General features: G+C 40.3%; 2 protein-coding genes across 2 annotated transcripts; both read left to right on the forward strand.

Moving 5' to 3' along the window:
* Positions 1–1,430: 1,430 nt before the first annotated feature.
* Positions 1,431–9,432, forward strand: c6h9orf64 (chromosome 6 C9orf64 homolog). Its single transcript, XM_042488475.1, has 7 exons — positions 1,431–1,479; positions 2,460–2,664; positions 3,781–3,928; positions 6,939–7,051; positions 7,771–7,914; positions 8,565–8,760; positions 8,841–9,432. Exons 2-7 carry the CDS (start codon positions 2,476–2,478, stop codon positions 9,068–9,070), a joined length of 1,020 nt encoding a protein of 339 aa, XP_042344409.1. The 5' UTR covers positions 1,431–1,479; positions 2,460–2,475; the 3' UTR covers positions 9,071–9,432.
* Positions 9,433–10,232: 800 nt separating this feature from the next.
* LOC121944622 (kinesin-like protein KIF27) lies at positions 10,233–21,558 on the forward strand. The gene is made up of 15 exons (XM_042488478.1): positions 10,233–10,530; positions 11,323–11,523; positions 12,263–13,260; positions 13,431–13,574; positions 13,695–13,871; positions 14,049–14,242; positions 15,990–16,111; positions 16,240–16,377; positions 17,059–17,264; positions 17,923–17,985; positions 18,149–18,319; positions 18,457–18,648; positions 18,745–18,972; positions 20,080–20,278; positions 20,406–21,558. Exons 1-15 carry the CDS (start codon positions 10,233–10,235, stop codon positions 21,014–21,016), a joined length of 3,942 nt encoding a protein of 1,313 aa, XP_042344412.1. The 3' UTR covers positions 21,017–21,558.
* The last annotated feature ends 574 nt before the right edge of the window (positions 21,559–22,132 follow it).

The raw sequence follows: 22,132 nt of genomic DNA on the forward strand, positions 1-22,132 counted from the left end.
GTTTTTAAAGCCATGACAATCGAGAACTTTCATTATCTGTTAGTGTGGTTATTTTCTGCACTAAGTGATTGAAAGGTTTGTCTTAAATGTCAGAAAATTATGAAAAATGTCCACAAAAAAAGGCTAGGCTGACATCTGCAGATTGTTTTTTCCAAAACCCAAAGATACAGGGCTGTGCAATAGGCAAAAATAAATAAATAGATAAATAACTATGATTATTTTTGACAATATTGTAGCATGAGTAGCAATTTTAGTGGGAATGGTAATTTTTGCATTTGAATTTTCATGACAAAAAACATAAATTATGGTGGTTTTTTTTGTTTGTTTTGTTTTTCTGGGGTCTGCATCAAACAAGCATGTTCCCTGATATAGGATATGATCTCTGCAGCACCACAATGCTTCATTTATGACATGATGTAAAACTTTTTACCTTTAATTCAAATCTTGCCGCTCCTGCAAATTGGATATTACACTTGTGATTTCAATAATAGTTCGATTGTACAGCCCTATGAAAATATTAAATGCATTACTAATTCACAACTAATCTTTAAGTGTTTGGCAGTTTTGCTAAGAAAAAGTAATCTATTCTCAAGATTGTTGCTGATTCAGTTTCTGTCAGTCAACTTGCTGTTTTCTTTTTAAATGATGGAAACCTGACAGTCTTGTTTTCCTACCTTTTGGGTGTTCAATTTTTCTTAATTCGGTTGTTACTGGATCCATTTAACCTCTAAACTTTTAACGGCATGAACCAGCCCAGTACATAAACACACACATATATATATATATGCAAGTTAGTTTTTTATTTTTCCACAAATCATGATTCTCCCTGGAGCTACAAGTATTTTTTTTTTCTTGAGCTTCACTGATTGATGGGGATAATGCATAACCCTCCCTCCACTATAAATGACCATATTTTACATTTTCTGGCCAAGAGAAATTGTGTGATTTAGATATTTTTAAATATAATATGAGTTTCAAAGGTTTCAAACCCAGTGAATTTCAAGTAAATACAAAAGACAACCATTTAAAGTTGAACGTCCCTCCTCTAAGCTAAATCAAAATACAACTCCCTCACCAGTGCTTAAAAAAATATCTCAAGAGACTCCCCTGATTTGCACCACCCCTTCCCCTCATAAATAATGAACAGTCCCTTAACTGTATGTTACCTAATGGGTGTTAAACATTAATTCATGTTCACTGGGTGGTGACAGGATGCGTGTTACCTCTTAAGTCAACCGTCCTAGAACATAAACCATGCATTTTTTCATATATATATGCAAAATATACAATTATTTACATGTGTGGACATTCATAACGGGAAAGAAATTGCTTTCCGGGTTTCTTCTCCTGGCCTCCTGTGATTGGTTAATCAACCTGTGATGCGCTCACAACGGAGGCTCTGATTGGTCAGCGACTGGAACCAGGTAGTGGAAATACGAAGCAACACCAGCGTGCAGTTTACGCTCCCTGCTTTCATCGGTAAGTTCAGTTAAACTTCTGTTAATGGATGAAAACACGCGTAAATTGTCGTTAAACAGACAGTTTGTGTCGAAAAACAGTCCACGGCTCGTATTAGAAGAGTTGGTGATCAACGTAAACACTCTTTATACAGTCTATAGTTACTACCTGCCCTTTGCTCGTTCACTTTTCAGTGAAACATAATGACGTGATGTCCCTGTGCATGGGCCCACGCGCAATACTGCCCCCTCCATAAAATAAACCACAATAACTAATTTTTTTACCTTTCAGTGTGCAGATTAACTCACGTGACTCACCACACAGAGAGCAGTGGAAATGAATTTCATTCACGAGGCCACTATGTTTGTGCGTCATAGTATCCTATTATCAGTCTGATAGGAGACACATCATTAACACACAGCCAGTGGACACTTCACATAGATGGAAAAGACCAGGCAGCTTTTAGAGGTTACCGGAGAAGGATATAATTTGTTTTTTTCTGTTTTTTAATAATGGGGTTGGTCAGAGATGGTCCTGTGTGCAGGGCTATTATGTTTTGTGCACTCTACTTATACAGCACCTAAATGAGAAAAGAGTGAAGTCCCACCTTAAAAACACTGATTTTCTTTTTTCAGAAAGAGATGTCCTTGCCTCGTTACTTCTCTCCCATCTTGATTATGTATTTTCATTTTTTTAATGATCTAATAAAGCAGGGAGGTAATCTTTAAAATGGCACTTCCCCAGAGATGTATGTAGGATATTGCTGTTTCAGTCTGAAAAGGGCACTGGCATTCACATCTGGCCCTGCACCCACCCATGCACGCTCTTAGAAACTGCTCCGGAAGATTGTAATGTGTCTGATTGAAATCAAGGCTTCTCAAGGTTTCAGTGCAAACATGAGCGTGCTTTATGAGAATTATTTTCATTGTTATCATCTTTATTATGGAGATTGTATTTCTATATGCTCATGTGCTTACATGTGTTTTTTTCCCTCCATACAGTAGTACAGTATTCTTCATGGAGTTGCCTCTGTTTCCCCGTGAGTCTGGGCAGTTCATAGCAGAGCGGAGTCGGGATGTGTTTGTGGAGGAGGAAGGAGTGCAGAGGGTGGCAGAGATGCTCTACAACCTGCGACACAGTGACGATCTGACCGCCAGTGGCTGGAAGAAGGCAAATCCATTGGCCCCAGCGCCCACCTCTGACCAGGGGAGTCTGTCAGCAGCCAGGGCCACCAGGGAGGGAGATTAGTTTTAAGTATTCATGAGTAATGAATAATGCGATGCATAGACAGTTTTGATCCGTGGGAGCAGCAAAACTACACTGAGAAGGTTACAGGCAGTAATCATTTTTATATATACTTCTTTTTGGTCTATAATTACAAGACGGCCCAGAATTCATATCTTTAACCGGGCTGATAATATAGCCGAGATGGCATGGTGAAATCTCTGATGGCTGAAGATATGGTGTAGTCTGAATTCTTACATGCTTCAAATAACGTTGTTGCTTATGATAGTTAACATAACAATTACATCCTGTGTTGAAAATGCTAAAAATAGTTAACTTTTGCATAGATTTTGAGAAGCTCTACACACTGGACCTTTACTAGGTTCTTACTGGTAAGAACTAAATAATACAATATACTTTAAAAGATGTAATACTCTGAAAGAGGCCATTCTGCATAATGAGTACTTTTATTACTTTGTACATTATGTTGATATTACTTCTGCATATTTACTTTAGAGAAATTTGGAATTAATTTTTTTTTCTTATAAGGGAGTATTTTTAAACTATGATATTTCCACTGTCACTTAAGTAAAAGATCTGAATACTTTGCAACCGCTGCATTACATTTCACTTCAGTCACACTATTCAAATCATTGAACAAATCAGAGATGTGGATGGTGATTCAGCCCTCTGGCACCAGGCTACTCTAAATACTTTTCAAGATAAAAGTGGCCATGACTGAATGAAAAGTACCGTTATAGAAAATGATGTCATCAAAGCTTAGAAGTTAAATATTTCTGATATTTATTCAGACAGCAGCAGCTGGTGAATGAAATGTTTTTTCGCCTTGAGCATCACCTGTGTTTACACATACGTACATCCCATGGTGGAAGACTGAGAAGTGCATCTCCACTAAATGAAGTGTTCAAAACAGAGGAAGCTTTTAAAAAAGATCCTTCTCCTCATTCTCTAATCCACTGTGACTTTAGTAAGGTAACTGCCTGCTTGCTCACAGCACTGTTAAAGCATTTTGCTTGAGGTTTCAGGTTAAACCTTCTTTTATGCACTCTTGATAATTTGTATTTTTCAACATTGCAGGCCTTGAACTGGGTGTTTGTGGTCGACACCATGAACTTCTCCTTTTGGCCCGAAAAAGAAACTCAACAGTGTGAGGTGACCTATAAAGGGACCACGTACACAGGCTACATGACCCTGTGTGCTGCCATCACCAGGGCCATGGAGGAAGGTGAGAGCACTTTTAAATGATGAATCTGTTTTGTTTTTTGTTTGTTTGTTTTTTTATTAAGTGGAAAACAGCATTTTTTGAGATAAAAAAATAACATGCTTTGTTTAATAGTAAAAAAATATTAAATATCTTGATTTGCTCCCTTTTTTGAGTTCAAATAAAAGATCTAATTATTTTTCTGTGCACACAAAAGATTTATTTTTCTCAATTAAATTAGTGAAAACTTTGCCAACATAATCAATAATCCACACTCTTCAGTGATTTGGCATATCAAGATACTGATTAAACAGCATCATTATTACACACTTCCCAAGGTGTAGCTTGGGCTGATCACAATAAAAGGTGACTCCAAAATATTCAGTTTTATTACATCACACAATGACACAGATGTCACAAATTTTGGGGGAGCTTTTCATTGGCATGCTGACTGTATGAGTCATGCACTGAATGCTCATTTCACTACCATAAGTTGCCTCCAGTGTCATTTCCAGGAATTTGGCAGTACATCCAGCCCACCTCACAACCAGTGACCGCATGTAACCACACCAGCAGGGACGTCCACATTCAGCACACAGCTACTTTGCAACTTAACAATTTCTGCACAAACTCTCTGAAAATGTCTAATGGAAGCTCATCTCACCAGCTGGTCTCAGACGATGTTGCAGGTGAAGAAGCCGGATGTGGAGGTCCTGGGCTGGCTCACTAGACCTGTTTGGATGTACTGCCAAATTCTCAGAAACAATATTGGAGACGGCTTATGGTAGAGAAATGAGCATTCACGTCACAGCTAACAGCTCCGGTGAACGTACCTGCAGTCAGCGTGTCAAGTGCATCGTGTTGTGAGATAAAACTGCAAATCTTAGCGTGGACTCACTGTGGACTCACTGTGTCCCTCCTACAGCACACCTGTGTTGTAATGATGCCATTTTGTTAGCATCATGATTTGTCATACCTGTCAGGTGGATGGATTATGGATTATATTGGCAAACTGCTCACTAACATGTATTAAAACAAATGTGTGACCAAAATTTGAGAGAATAGAGACTTTCAGTGCATTAGGGTTGCGGCGGTATACCATGGTTGATGTTTATCATACAAGTATATTTTCTGATCTATATTACTGACAAAAAACTGCAACCACATGGAGAATCTCACCTGCTCTGTGCATCTCCTTTCCTTGTCAGCAGTTACACATTCTTCTATTAAAACCAGTTTCCAGTTATACTTATTATACAACATTTGTTTAACCAAATAATCCTCTCTTTTCATTCCTTTAAGGGTCATTATTACTGATGATAATATTTGTGTAATACAGTGATACCGTGAAACTGTGACGTTTTCTGAGACCATTATCATACCTTGAATCTTGAATCTCATACAGTTGCAACCCTAGTGTGCACAGAAAAAGTATTGGAGCTTTAATTTGAACTCATTATAAATGGAGACAAAAACAAAAGTGGTTATAGTTTTGTTCAGTATACACTGATTTAGCTTGAACACAAAGGAGGTGATGGATCAGAGCTGTTAGTAGCATTTGGTTGGTAACATTTTGCACCATTAATCATACTTGCACAGAAAACACACCAGAATGTACAAAAAAACAGTCATGGGTGATATAATGTAAGACAAATAAAGAAGAGGTAAGGCCATGCTCGAACAGTTTTACAATGTTTGACTTTTTTTTTATATTCATGGATTTATCTTTTTTGTTAGCAGCTTCATCTCTGGAGCGAAAGATGTATAATCAAACCTCTTCTTGACGTCTCTTTTTGTTCCTCTTTTCTGTGTGCTTTTGTTGTGCACTGCTATTACCAATTATTGTGTATGTGCCCTTTACTTGAACTTGGACTGCTGGGAAATTGCTTGTAGCTCTGCATGCGCCTGTGCATCATTCATAATTAGCGTGAATGACTCCGGATATGAATCAATTATGTCTCATATGAAATAGTGCTCTCAATGTGTGGTCACTGTGGCCTTTATAATTATGAGAGATTCTCTCAGAAAAGCTCAGATAGCTCTGCTCCAGAGTGTGGATCTCGAGGGTTAACAGCATGAGATCAGAACAAATTATGTCTTTTGATTCACTTGTGAGAATTGGCTGCTGTGGAGTTATAGTCCTGTTACTATAGCTCGACATAACTTTGTAACTTAGTAGCCTGATTGTCCCCTTTCTTGTTCTCTCCATAAGTTCCTTTCTAAAGATAAATCCATTTAGCTTCTTCTTCTCTCCACAGGTCGTGTTAGGAAGTAACTCAGTGCATTCGTATAGGTACAAATTTGATATTATATTTTTCTCGAGTATTTCAATTTTTTGCTGCTTTATACTTCCACTCTACCACATTTCAGAGGGGAATATTGTACTTTTTACATCACTTCATTTATCTGACATCTGTAGGTACAAATCACGTTGCTGCTTAAGATTTTACATTACAAAAAAATCATGACGCACTCTCTTTCTCATTACAAATTATGCTCAGAAATGGGGAAAATGGACTTTGTGAATAGTGGTTAATAGGGCCTCTCGTCCTCCCAAAAGCTTTATCCGTCTCAGATATTGGATCGTCTGTGATTACCTGATTGTGTGATGTATTTGGTTGTGTGTCTGCAGCAAGTGAGACGTTATGTATGTTCTCTTTTGTTTTATTGTTTATTACGATTGCGGTTTATTGTTATTTTATTTAGTATTCATTGATCCATTTTTTAAAATTTAAATATATGATTATACAATTTATGTCATTCTCAGTTCTTATCATCAGTTTGTATTGAAACTATGATGCAGTACTATAATCTACCAACTAGTGTATAAAATATCCAAATTTGGCTCCACATTGACACACTACAACATTAAAATGCTCTTACATATATATTAGTGAATGACAAAAACTGAATTTCAGGTAATTGTAAACCAATATAAACATAGTTGTTAATATTATATTCCATTCCTGCCAACAGATGCACCTGAGTTCCACACACAGGACCTTTGAAATACCTCGTCCACTCTGTCTTACAGGTATCCCCATCACTGATCCAAAGTACTTCTCTCAGATGAGTATGGAGGAGTTGGGACACGTCCTTCGATCAGACAATGAAACACCCATGCCCATGCTTCAGGAGCGCCACCAGGTTCCAATATTTTCATATTAATGTACAGTGTTACCAGGGATGTAACAATCATGAAAATCCATAAGATGCTTCATTAATTAAACATTTGTACCACGACTATAGACTGTATATAACGATATCTTTATATATAGTCTATGATCACGACAGATGGATATATGCTTTGTGTTTTTACTTTACATTTAAAACTTTATTTAAAGCCTTTTTAGTGCTTGTGTTACAAAAAACAAAAGCAGTGTCTTCCAATTCAAAGACAAACAGGATGTATCATCTCATCTCTCTTACCAAATAGACTCCGAACAAAGAAGATACGCCTAATTTAAAAAAAAAAACAAAAAAAACATCAGAATACTACATTTTTTGAAAATGTTCTTGATTAGTTATTTTGTATATGAAGTGTCAGAAAATGGTGAAAAATATCTATCAGTGTTTTCTCGAAGCCCAAGATGATCTTCTCAAAGGAGGAATCAGAAAATTTGTAATTTTTTTGTTTCTTAAAAATTACTCAGATTGAATGATCAACTGTCAAATTGGTTTGCAATTAATTTATTGGTTGACAATTAATTGATTAATGATTTTAAAGCTCATTTAAATATTATGTCGACAGGTGTGAACTGTGTAACATTTATAACAAGTGAAAATTAAATGTATGCAGCTCTTAACCTCCTACTCATCGTAATAGTTACATTTAGACACGTAACAAATTGAATCTTTTTTACAAGGTGCTGACTGAAGGCGGCCGTGTACTGCAGGAACACGGTGGAAGCTTCCGGAGTTTCATCAGCCAAGCTGGGAGCAACGCCCAGAAGATGGTTGAACTTGTTGTGGAGAGGATCCCGTCCTACAGGGACGAAGCTACATATGAGGTCAGAGTTAAAGATGGCTGAGATTAAAGTTGTGGAATATTTCATGTTTGCTCCAAAAAGTCTCCTTTAAATTTTAGGATTTGAATACACGCCCAAGACAAAACATGGCAGTGATTAAAACATTAATCATGCACCAAAATAATCTAGGTTTCTGGTTGGATAGGTGTCCATTTACAACTATATTATTTTGTAATCTTCACAACATTTGGAAAAAATAGCTTTTAGGTTTTTACCTTTTTAATTTTACCAAGCTGAAGCCTGCAGTTTTCTCCAGACTACACTGCATCTACAATGAATGTGCTGCACAACTGTGTAGACACTTTGAACTCATGTTGAAAATATACAAAATGTACAAAACATCTTGGAAGCATATGGGAAGTGTATGTGATCTGAGATAAATGTATGCATTTGGAGAACTTAAGATAAATAGTGATGTGAGAGTTCCACCTCCTGGCCAGACACAGTGTGACAATAATGCTCTCCTCATATTATATGGTCAGTAAATGGAGAAAATATGCTCTTTACACATGCATTGTTGCCATAATGTTGTCTTTATATATATAAAAAAAATCTCTCATAATAAAAAGCAGTGGATCAAACAGCACATGTTGTCTGAGCAGAGTGTCGAGCTGCCTCACTGTTTGTTTCAGGGGAAGAGAATCTCATTTTACAAGCGAGCCCAGATCCTGGTGGCAGATTTCTGGGGGGTCATGGAGGCCAGAGGAGAGGGAGACATCATCAACATGGACTGGCTCACCATGTTTGCAGACTACAGGGTCCCTCAGGCTCTCGTTCACCTTGGAGCCCTACGATACTCTGACGCACTGATGGAGTCGCTGAAAAATGGTGAGACTGGACTGCATGTGTTTCTCAGATAGTAAGGAATAATCTCTCTGTGTGTTATGCATTTATTCTTTGTCTCTCAGGCGAGCTGCTGAGTTCAGGGGACAGGAGGGAGGTAGAGATCCGAGGTTGTTCGATCTGGTCTGTGGAGCTGATCAAAGACCGTCTTTGCAAGATGGTGCAGGAGAGAGATGGAAAGACCTGCAATGTCAACTCGGCAATCATCGACTTCTACCTGTGGCCTTATGCCAAGCAGCACCACAAAGAGATGGCCCACATTCCCATACACCACACACGCTGTGTTTACTACTGACGAGCTGCCTGGCAGCATTACATACAGGAGGCTGCACTTCTCAGTGCGCTGTCTGGGCTTCATTGCCTCTCTTTGGGATGGAGCCAGCCATGTCTCAGTGCCAGGTGTATATATACAAATGGAATGGAAACAGGTGTAAAGCTTTAATTTAGTTTGTTGGTCTATGTGAGGAAAAGCACTCCATTTGCAGTCAATTAAAAAAAAAGAAAGTTGTTTATGTGGGACATTTTCGAACAAACATCTCACTGTAACAAAGAGCAAGTGATCATATACTGTACGAGAACATTCAATGATGGACACTTTGGCGTAGCTGCAGCAGGTTAAACTTGTTAATTGAATGAAAATTAAATATTTTGATTAGATCTTGTAAGTTACTTCTTTTAAGGAAATATCACAATACATTAATTTGTGGGGTTCATATGTAATATCATCCATTACTTAACTTAAAGCAGAATGCCTGCAAGGAATGTCCTGAAGAAAGGCTTTCTAACTTTTGAAGACATTTTGTAATGTTTTTTTGTGATCACAAATGGATAAGTTCAATGTTAAGTGAGAAAAAAACGTCTGGGTGAGCTAAAAACAGTTGGACTGTGCCTACTTTAGAGAAATTTACAAAAAATGTAATGTTAAATTTATAAACATATTTACCATAGCTCAAATTTTATGGAGGCATCTGGTGTTTGGGTGAAGGTAGAGGAGGGGAAGAGGAAGACAACTACAAAAAGTTGCAGAAACTATATATATATAGTTTTGTTTGTAGGCCTGCATGTTGTGCGCGTGTCAGAATGTCAGGGAGCGGCGCTGTTGCCTTCACGCGCCTCTCGGTCCGCCCTCCATGATCACTCTTGAACGTGTCTCGTGCTCTCCTCGACTGTTGCTGCACCGCGGCGGCGGTTTCCCGGGCAACCGAGCAGCGACAACAAACGGGAGATGGGACCAAGTTAGCAACACGCCAAATGAAGAAGACGTTAGTTAAACACAACATCAGACGGTTTGTTTCGGTGAAATGTAGATCTTTGGCTCATGTTTATTTCATATCCAGCAAGTTTTAAAAGCTCAGGTAAAAAAAGTTTTACGTAACTCAGCTGTGAGACGCCGGGATGTGATGAAACTCCATTAAGTAACGTTACTTTTGCGATAACTCTCAGTACACTTTGCCGTCATGAGCGAGGTCTGTGTCCGGGTGGCGCTCCGTGTCCGTCCCCTGCTTCCTAAGGAAGTCCTCCACAACCAGCAGGTGTGTGTGCGGGTGGTGCCGGGCTCTGAACAGGTGATGCTGGGCTCAGACCGACTCTTCTCCTTTGACCACGCGTTTGGACCGACAGCCAGCCAGGATGAGGTGTACGAGTCCTGCGTCCAGCCCCTGGTGGAGGCCCTGGTGGACGGCTACAATGCCACCGTCTTCTGTTATGGACAAACAGGGTCAGGGAAGACTTACACACTCGGAGGGGGGCACCTGGGTGAGTTTTACAGAGCACAGGGAGCAGTTTTTATCCCCAAGTGAGGTAGAGAACAGACTGTTTGGGTTAATGTCAGATGAAACTAGTATTTTTTGGATTACAACATTTTATGAAACCAATTGCTGTGAAAAAGTAAGTGAATGTAACTATAGCCTTCATTTATGTTAACAGTATATTTAATTGTTAAAAGTTTATGGAAAATGTAGTCATATTCACTTAATTTAGTGAGGTGGCTGCAACTTAAAAATGACAAGTTGAATTAAATCAGTCTTTCTATGTTTTAGAAACTTCAATGAAGCAAGTACACTGTAGTATATATCTGTGTTCTGCCGGTTGCAAAATAGTCATTTTTGTATATTGTTAAGCATGCTAAAACAGATCTCCTAACTTTATCATTGGCAAATCTTCTTTGTCATGATCAAGTTGATTCAGAGGTGTTCTTGGTGTTCCTTTGGGGAATTAGATATATACTGTTACACATTTCTACGAGTTTATCACACTTGTACTCAAGGATTTTAGTTGGAGAACGAAGCAGAGTCTCCAGATGGCATGCTTTTGAAAGTTTTGTTTGCAGTTGTTTAGACTTTAGGTCTTGTCTGTTAAAGTCATAGAAGTGGTCATCTGCAGGGCGAAGCGAGCTTTCCTTACCAGTAATGTGCTGTTGCCCCGTTTTTAATCTTACAGATTTGCCCAAAAACATCTCCTCTATTGTTAAGTTCTCTGGTCTTTGCAACATATACTATATGTTATCGTATCTTAAATATGTGTTTCTTCCTTCCAAACCTCTCTCAGATGAAGAGGGAGGAATTATTGACCGCGTGGCCCAGGATGTGTTCCTGTTGCTGGGGGAGAAGAGGAAGAACGGTGATGGTGTGGAAGCCGCAGTGCGGGTCTCATACATGGAGCTGTACAGAGAGGAACTGCAAGACCTGCTGGAGCTGCACACCACTCACAAAGAGCTTCACATCAGAGAGGATGAGAGGGGAAACACGGGTAATTAAAAAGGTGTTTTTTTTACTAGCAAGCAAGTAGGAATTTTAACAAATGTTTTGTATAAATTTAATGAGGTAATGAGCTCATAGGATTTACTTTAAAAAGGTATGAGGCAAATACTTAAATTGTATCTTTCTTTTAACCACAATGATTTTTCATCAAAATAACAACTGCATCCTTGACCTAAAAATGCTGAATGGCCTGGAACTTCCTGCAGCCAAACATTGATAAGACTGAGGTAATAAATATTGGCCCTGGCACAGTTAATGTTTATAATTTAAAAAATCTGGGCTCAATGTTCAAAAATAAAGCCCAAAACCTTAACAAAAAAAGACTGTCATTTTTGATAATAACCTTAGATTTAACAAACATGTTAACACAGTTGTCCAGTCTTGTTTTCTGCTGCTCAGGAGACTCTCCAAGATCTATTCAATTTTATCCCGTAGAAGTGGAGACATGGTCATACATGCTTTTATTTAAGCTCATTTATACTACTGTACACATGTCTGAGTCAACAGTGTTTACACAAATTACACATTTTCAAAGATTCTGCAGCCAGGCATACTCACCAAAACAAAACAAACAGAGCACCTTACCCCTATTTTAGCTCCCCATCATTGTCGCCCAGTACATTTCAGAATTGATTTTAAGATATTGGAAACTCTTCAGGCCCGCTCTGGACTCACAAAGGCTCTGCTGGCCATCAAATGAAATCACTGTGTGTTTTTGTTGTTGTCAGTGGTGGTGGGAGCCAAAGAGATGGTCGTCACCTCGGCAGAGGAGCTCCTAAATGTTGTAGAGATGGGCAATGCCCTGCGCCACACTGGCACCACAAGGATGAACGAGCACTCCAGTCGCTCTCACGCCATACTCACCCTTCAGCTCATCCAGTATTATCACAACAACAACTCCTCCCTGAAATCTGTCCGCTCTTCCAAACTCTGTCTAGTTGACCTAGCTGGGTCAGAGCGTGCTGGAAAAACTGGAAACACTGGGACACGGCTCAAAGAGTCTGTTCACATCAACACTGGCCTGCTTGCTTTGGGCAATGTCATCCGTGCCCTCTCCGACCCTGGTCGAAATCGCCGTGGTAACAACTGCAATAGTGCCCACATACCGTACCGTGATGCCAAGATCACCCGTCTCCTCCGTGACTCGTTGGGAGGCACCGCCCATACGCTGATGGTGGCGTGTGTGAGCCCCTCTCACCTCAGTGTGGCTGAAACTCTGAGTGTCCTACAGTTTGCGTCCAAGGCTCGTCACATACATAACCGTCCCGGAGCTGTATCTGCTCATACAGAGGTCAAATCATGTCCTACACCCTGGAACCCTAGTGAGGCTCGACTGGGCGAACTTGAGTATGAAGTGCGGACGCTGAGAGAGCTCCTGAAAGAGAAGGAGAGAGAGATGGAGAGGGAGAGGGCAGTTGGGAGAGCTGCAGAGGGGGACAGCTTCAGACAGTCCAGTCAGATGATGATGTGTGATTCAGATAAGGTTAACCAAGAAGAACCATCACAGTACCGCCTCCTGGCACAGGAAGCTGCAGATCTGCTTGCAGATATCTCTGGCCCCGCTCCAAGTCATGCTTTCAGGCAGCAGCTGCAGGATTGGCAGGAGAGACTGACGGCTGCCAATCACTCCCATCAGGCCGATGAGAAGGACTGTTCAGAGGAGGGTGCAGATCAGCCCCACCATGTCACCATATTAAAGCTCAGAGAAGAACTCGGCAAATGCAAGGTGATGATAAGTGGAAAAAAAATTCATATCTCCATTTATGGTCATGTAGAATTAATAATAACCAAATTCCATTTAGGCACGTCTCAAATGCAGTTTTTGGACATCGAAGCTTCAATGTAAAATATCTGTATATCTGTATGTGTTTTTGTGTGTGTGTGTGTGTGTCCTAGGAAGCTCTTACTGTAGAGGAACAGCTACTGGAGCAGAAAGATGCAGAGCTGAGACAGGTCCAAAAAGAAGTAGAGAAACTTCTTCAAGAGAGCAAAGTCCACCTTCAGGCCTTGGAGGAAGAAAAGGAGCGTGCTCGTATACAGGTGAGGAGAGGAAGATTGCAGCTCTGTCGTTCAGCACGAAAGGACACTGACACCTTCAGCATTAAAGGTTGTCTGCAAATAAAACATCTGTGCTCACATGTGTGTGTGAATTTTTTTCAGACTGAACAACTCGTGGACCAGCAGATCCTCATCAGTCGTCTTCGCAGTGACCTTTTGACCTTTAGGGGTGCAACCGTAGGGGCAACAGTGGGGACAGGGGCTTCTGGGAACTCAGACAAGAGACCTCACAGTGTCCCTTTGATAAGACACAGCTGTGGAAGCGGAACACCCAGGAGGGTAAGTAGCTGCACTGTGTTGTTATCTGTGTGTGTGAGTTTGTGTGTTTATCTTTTGTACCGTATCTGCGCACTTACTGTCGTACATACTAAACGATGTTGCTACATTCATTCATATGTGCATCCACACCTTGTGTTCGTGGTGCATATATTTGTCCCAATGCATGTGTGTTTTTAGATTCACTCCAGTCCCCCGGCCTATTCACTGGAGAGAGTGATGGCAGCCTTTAAGATGCGCGGTCATCTCCTGCTGGCTGAGATTGAGGAGAAGGATGAAGTGTACTCTCCATTCATAAAACAGCAGGCAGAGAGCAAAGATGGGAATCAAGACAAGGATGAGGAAGATATCTTTGTGGGCAGAATGGGATTTAGGTGAGAACATATTAAATACAAACCACTAGGGATTCACAAAGACTTTTGTAGCTGGTAGGTGAGGTAACATTTATTCCTCACCTGCTCCAGCTTTGTATAGCAGTGATCTTCCATGCACCAACGCGTGAAGTGTGCCACAGTAGAGGGTGTTTCATTGTCACTGCAGGGAAACAATACAATTTTGGTGTCAAGATGACAGCCACCCACCTGATCAGACATGCACTTGGACAAAGCACTTGGTTGCACCCATGTCAGCCTCTCGCAAATCACACAGACCTGGCATGTTATGCTTTTCGCTCTTACATTTTTAAAAATATGTTTTTACGAGAAGAAACATTTAAACGTAAGCACATACGCTGTTTTTATTGGGGTGATTTTGATAACAATAAGACATACTTTATTTATTGTTGATCCGTAGAGGAAATTATTTTTCACCGTGTTAATGTTTACACATTCCACACACGTGCCAAAATACGTACACATGCACAAATAAGATCTATACACCTGCATCAATGGGGAGATGTTAGAGCGAGGGGGCTGCCCATGAACAGGTGTCCAGAGCAGCACGTGATTGGAGAGGGACACAGCTACAAATTTTGGGGCTAATGCATAAGCAGTCTCTGTCGGCCCCCCTTCCCTTCCTCTCTTCATCAATGCCTCTCTCACACACCTTTTGATTTGTTTTGTTTTACAAACTCAGATTCTTTTCTTTTCTTTTCTTTTCTTTTCTTTTCTTTTCTTTTCTTTTCTTTTCTTTTCTTTTCTTTTCTTTTCTTTTCTTTTCTTTTCTTTTCTTTTCTTTTTTCTTTTCTTTTCTTTTCTTTTCTTTTCTATTTGTTTGTGTGCTTCAGTGCTCTAGCAGCACAGGCAGTCCAGCACTGGGTCCTAGCTGTGTTTGAGACGAATCTGAGCACAGCGGCGGACTAAACCATTCTGTTACTGTAAGGGGGGAGAGGTGCCTCAGAGAGCTTCCACTATTTCTTATAATTAGTCTTTATGTTGATATATTCAGACAATTTCACTTCAGTTACGACACTAGTAACTCCAGTGTCAGGCTCTTTAAACAGTCCGACCTTTCCCTCTGCTACAGTGCCCCTGGGGTGCCTTACTCATGGGCACCTCACCAGTGCCCCAGAGGCAAACTGGCGCCTCTCTAGCAAGCAGTCCATCTTTGGTCTGGGCAGGGACTTGGACCACTGACCCTCTGGTTACAAAACCAGTTCCCCATGGACTAAGCTACTACAGTGATAATGGTCCCAGCCTCAGTGACATATACAATATAGCTGGTAAATTAAAATATGTGCAGCCAGTACCACGTTATTGCAAAATGCTGTTGCTTAATAACCACACCAATATCTGTGCCCTTGTGCGGATCAAACTGATTAAAAATTGGTCCTGGTGTTTCTCACAGCCTCTTAATTTGTGCAATGCAAATTCTTGGGTATAAAGGAGATGTGACATGCCAGGGGACACATTTGGAGATGTGGCAAGCAGAGCAGGACATTTAAAGAAGATTAGAGGTGCAGACGTGTTGGGCCATTAATGATGTCAAGATTCAACATAACAATTTTCTCCTCAAATACAACCCTTTATTCAAGCGTACTGCAGGTGTGCCGTGCAACAAAAGAGAGTTAGAAAAAAATACTTGAAGATTCACATATATCAGTTACCTTTTATTTAGAATGTATTTATAGAGTGGAAGTGAGTGAATTTATCTGCCTAATCAAATATTGTGATGTTACTCCAGACGTTCTTTAAACAGAACTTGGACCACCCGGCTGAAGAAATCAGCCCTGAAAGAGAAGACCTCCGTACCAGACCAGTCATCTAATGGAAACCCAATAGCTCCAGAGCCTCAGCGAGCCACAGGTATACTTTAGATGTATTTGACTTTATTTTGCAGTTTTTTCTTTTTGTATCCTCTGTGACTTGTCTGAGTTATATTTTATCCAAGAAGTTGTTTCCTTTTCATATCACCAGTTGCTATTTCTTCTCAGGGACCGAGGAAAACCATACCAAGCAGAGCCACATGAGGAAGGCGAGACTACAAGCCAGCGTTACTCAGAGAAGAATCCAAGATCTGTCAGTCAACATGCGCATGAAAGAGGAGCTCATCAAAGAGCTCGACAAAACTGGTGTGTTCATATAAATACATACTGCATATTCCTGCACTCCTGTGCCTGTAGGTTTGTAGTTACTCAACCTGGTATACTGAGTCAGTAACGAAGAAAATCTTGGGCTGATTGTTTGTGTTTGTGAACAACATTCCTGCAGGACTGATATGAACTTGCTGAAGCTTCCAGAGATGAATGAATTTAGAATTTCAAGGACAACAACAGTAGCAGAGAGAAATACAAAGCGTTGCATAAGTGTGACCAGCCCATCATAAATATCTGATAATCACATTATTATTAAGAAAGTTTAGTCTGGTCAAATCTTTTTTGTATGAAGATGTGAAATTTGTAAAGGAATGTTCAAAGAGGTGCTCTGAAGTAGACAGTAATTCACACCTCAGCTGCTGTACCAAATATTAAAGTTGTCAACATGTCTGAAGCCGAGGCATGTGCATAGCTGGTATGCAACATCAAGTTAATATGAAATGTTGGCCTTGATTGGCAGAAGGTGAACATTGTGGGTAATGTTTCCAGAAAACAATATGAAAAAAATGTTCAGGTTTGGAAATAACAAAGCCGTTGCAGCTAGAGGCCCTCTTTACCAAAGTCTTGTAAAAAAAAAAAAAAAAAGGGACAAAATGTAGATTTTAAATGTTTTCAATTGACAGTTTTTAAATATAAATGTGTGTATTTGTCTGACAGAAAAGGAGACCCAAGCAGTGGACAGACATGGCAGGCACAGTGGTGATGGCAGAGAAGCCGACGTGTTGGCAAGACTGTCCATGCAAAGCCAGCAGGTCCGAGCAGAGATGTACCGCAGCTTACAGCACATGAGACTGCAGAGAGCGAAGCTTCAGAACAGCCTGAGACAGCAGAAAGAGACCACCAAAGACCTCAACCAAAATGAGGTAAGTGCTCTGATTTTTAAAAATAACCCCAGTAACGATACAGTGAAATAAGAAAAGAGATGAACATATTAAACTTATGCAAAATTAGCAAATTCCCAAGGAAAGAGGTGAGGTGAGGTGACTTTATTTGTACCCGTGGATAGATTTTTTTGCAGCATAACAGAGAGAGCATCAATGTTAGTTTACAACATTAACCAAGAGAAACACTGACAGAGGACACTTGCATAACAGACAGGGCAAACACCGGGTACTCACAAGCTTACAAGAAAGGGGGTTAACAATTGTATTTATGACCACTTATAAGCTAGTGAATTTGAAGTAATAGTGTAACAGTTAGTTAAAAAATAACTTTTGCCAACAGCTCAGGGTGCTACTTTTTTTTTTGCACCTACCTTTTTGGATTAATTTGATATTTAACCAGAGTTTGAATATAAATTTTGACATCAATCAGGCCATTTTAATACCAGTTTGACTAAACTCTTCCCAACCCTGATCTTGATCCACACAAAAAAATGGTGAAGGTGTACATATCATCCATAGAACAGCTCAGTTGAGTTGAGTTAAATTACTGGGAAATGCAAACTAACAAAATATTGTAAGAGTATTTGTAAATCATTGACTCCTTTGAGTGAATGTGTTTTTTGGTTTTTATTTATAGGAGCAAAGGACAGGAGATTTGACTGTGTGCAAAAGCGGTCAACAGGAAGACTCAAAGGGAAAGGTAAACATTATTAAATATATAAGCATAAATTCTTCAAAAGTTTATGTTTTTGTTTATTCCTTCCAGTCATTATGACAAATTTTCTTTTTTTCATTTTCTTTTTTTCCTCGACACACCCCATTTCCCCCCTCACACTCTTCACTCCTCATTGTTGTCACTGTAGCTGCGTGACTGTGTTTGGCTGGAGGAGGAGGAGGAGCGGGTGCTACAGAAGAGAGCAGAGCTCCAGGAGCTGGAGGAGGAGCTGAGGAGGAGAGAAGATGTGCTCCTGCACCGGGAGGCCTGTCTGCAACAGAAAAACAAACTAGAGACCAAAATGCTTCGTTCCAGTCAGGTCAGCCTGTATATGTGATGGTGCCCGTGTGATTTTGTGTCAAGTTTTTATTATAATTTAGCTTTTAATCAATAACACTTATGTGATAGGGCAACACATAGTAGAATCTGGAAGTTTTTTTCTCAATAACTTTTAAGGCTCTGAGTCAGGACCTGCTGCGTGTGTCTGTGCGGTTGGAGTCTCTTGAGGAGCAGCTGCAGAACTGCAGCAGTGTGAGGCAGACTGGAGGAGTCACCACGGAGCAGCTGGAGAAAGAGAGAGACATGCTTAAAAAGAGGAGAGACACTCTGGATGCCCAGCTGAATGACAACAGAGTACTCTCTGTGGAGGTCAGAAAAAAGCAACACTGTATGATGCATTGTATTGTTTGTCAGTGTGCATTCTTTTTGTTTTGTGCACTTTTCATTTGTGCATTCTTCATCAAGGAGGAGCATTACCTGCTGCAGCTGGAAGAAGCTATTGAAGCTCTGGATGCAGCTCTGGAGTTTAAAAACCACTCCATCCAGGACAAACAAAAGAAGCTGTTAGTCACAGACTCCTCTTCACAAACGTCAGAAAGCACTGAACCCGCTCAACTCTGTGACGTCATCAGGAGGCTGAAGCAGCTCTCACCACCTGAGGCTTCGGAGCTGCTTGTCAAATATTTCAATAAGGTGAGATCAAATGTATGCACACATATGGATACAAGCAACATTCACCTCATCTCTGCTTGTAAAGCATACATCAAGGTTTACGTGGTCATGGAAAACGTGGAAAAGTCATGGAATTTTACAATCATATTTTCCAGGCCTGGAAAAGTCACAGAATTAGTAAAAATCATTGAACATTTTGGAGAAGTCATTGGTTGTGTTTAATGAAACTGTTACAGTAATCTTCTGTTAATAACACTCCATGTCATGAAACATAACGACAAGTATATTTCCTGTAGCTGTCGACTAATGTCGATATGTGCTGGGTTGTTTTACCATCACGTACGTTTCTTCCATTTTTTCCCGGATTCCGTCTCCCCCATCATGTATGCCAGCTAGGTGAAATTATGTTTAAATGGACTTTGAATCTCATATGTTGAAAAACGGCAGACAAGTAGGGAAAAAAATTGTACGGGTCCTTGAAAAATCATGGAAAGCTTGACAATGTCTGGGAACCCTTTAACTTGCTCTCCTTCCTTGTCTCTTTGCTAGTAAATGTCTGTCTGTTTTCACTTCCTTTTCTCTGCTTTCCCTTTCCTTCTCCTATAATTTTAGATTTTTACATTTTAAGCTTAATTCCAAACGTAGCTGGTGTCTCGTTTGCTTAAAACATGTTTAATAATTTGAGAAAAAAAAAGATGTAGTCTATTCCACGGTCGGATGGAAACTGGATGCTGACTCTTGTTGCTTAGACTGGAGATGTGTGTTTCTCCTTCTCCTTAACCTTCACTTGCTTCTCACTCCATGTGATGTGCCTCTGTGACTCATGAATGCAGCAACACTGTTTCTGTAATGCTAATTAAATTACACCTTCTCCCTCTCTCTGTTCCCCTAATACTCCCTGCTGTGCCCTCCATCTTTCCAGCTGATGCATGTTAATACCATCATGAACTATATCAACTCTCCATGAGGTTTTGTTTGCACCATAATGAACTCCCTCCCAACTGTTTTGCTCTGTCCTTGATTTTTCTCTGCAGGTGTGAGAGTAAACAAAGATACAGCCAATTTCTTTGTAATTATGTAATAATGTGTATTCCTCTGGCTCCCTCCCACCCTCATCGACCTCTTCAGGTTGTTTGTCTCCGTGAGGCGGAGCACCGTTTGCGTTTGCGTTGTGAGGAGCTGGAGCTTCAAGCTGGAGAGCAAGAGGTGGTGCTGAGAGAGATGGAGATGGCTGTGCAGCGCCTGGCCCTGGATGCAGACCGCAGGCTCACCCAGCAGCACCGAGAGCACCAAAACAACATCCAGCTACTGCTGCATGAACTTAAAGGTGAGGAAATTAGTTCTGCCTGGGTAAAACCGTTTCAATGTGACTTTCTTTGTCCTCTTCCTCTTAATATTTGCGCATAAATTGAATGAATATTACTGTTTTATTTACTTTTGTGTGTGTGTTTTAGAGGGGGGTTCAGGAGATGCACAGCAGGCTATCGAAGACAGGCTGCAGCATCTTGAGAAAGATCTGTTTTTCTACAAAAGCTCCAGCAGACAGCTTAAAAAGAAAGTCAAAGAGCTTCTCAGTGACACCCTACACCTGGCTGATCAGACCACACAGGAGCACAGACAAACACACAGTGTGCAGACACACGCACCTGCAGACGAACCCCACACGCACACTGAACAGGTGCAGATTAGGACACATATTGCAACAACATACACAAAGATACACACTGAGCAAACAGACAAAAAGACGCACAACAATTCTCATATAAAGAGACATCCAACTGCCTGTCCCTCCTCATCCTCTGACCCCCAAGCACGCAAAACGTCAAAAATGCACGGAGGCAACCACATACAGTCCCAGGGGAGGAGTGAAAGGGGGGCTGTTTACTCTGGGGACAGTTTAGAGGTGACACCGGTCCGTATGTGTCGCAGAGAGCTGAGGCAGATCTCTGCATCTGACCTGCAGCTCTGTAGTTCTGCCACAAGGAGGCGACAGTCTGTAGTAGATACCAGCACAGAGTCAATACTAGAGGACTCCATAGAGGTGCCCAGAAACACTGACAGATGATGTTAGCTTGGTACCTGTGAGTCACTCGGCAGCAGCAGCGTGTACAGCAGACTCCAGTTGGGTGCTTGTAAATAAAGGAAAAAGCGTGTCAGAAATAATCAATGACAAAAATTCACAAAAACTTTGCTTTGTTAAATATGCCCATATTGCTGTCGGTGTAATATCAAAAATTGGCAAACCCTCAAAAACAGAAAACTGACAGTTTATAACTGGAGGAGAAGAAAGTGACCGAAATATGGGTAATATTGAAATGTATTTAGAGTGAACCAGTCCCATCTTATGTCATTGTCATAGCACTGTCGTCCTATTTATCAGTCTTCCTTGGTGGTCACAGATTTTCCATATCCGGGCTTTGCTGAATGTTGTGGTGTTGTGCCATTCACTAAGAGAACAAACATAAAGAAAAGTATGTGTTGTCATGACAACAGAGTGACCCTGATAAATGACACATACTGAGAGAAATTTCCAATAACTTGACAGCATTTTTACACATGGAAATAGAGTGAAACTCCTCATTTTTGGATTACAACCAAAGACAACGCTGCGCATTTCATTTTTTGATGAATCTGAAGTTTCAAGCTCTCATTCTAGATAAAGACATAAAACAAGTTTTGAAATATTATGTGCATTTTGTGAAAATGTGATATTTATGCAAAGAGCAGCACTTACCTGATCTTATTTCCGTTTTCATAATAGCTCACGTCACAGTTATTACCAAATTGACTCTTCACTTTTTAGAAACACTATTAGTTTGAAAGACACAAAAACATGTTCATCAACTTGTTGTTGAATGTAATTATATAGTGCCTTGTGAGGAGAGGAGCTTTGTCCTACACCTTTAATTTTCAGCACTGTTTAGCACTTAAAATGGCCACTAGATACATTTTTCTGCACTGCAACAGTAATATAAAGCTTTGTTGTGTTTTTTTTATGCATTCGAGTTTTCATACAATTTTTTTCTAACTGTGTGCACTATTTACTATTAGTTATATGTTGTGTAATTAAGTATTTTTATATGAGCGACTCTTATGACGGTCAAATGCAATAAAATTACTAAGATGCATATCTCTCTGTACTTCCTTTATTGTGTGGGCTCCTTCCATCCCCTTACCGCTA

The sequence above is a fragment of the Plectropomus leopardus genome, chromosome 6, assembly GCF_008729295.1.
Source record: "Plectropomus leopardus isolate mb chromosome 6, YSFRI_Pleo_2.0, whole genome shotgun sequence".
In the NCBI taxonomy this organism is placed as follows: Eukaryota; Metazoa; Chordata; class Actinopteri; order Perciformes; family Serranidae; genus Plectropomus; species Plectropomus leopardus.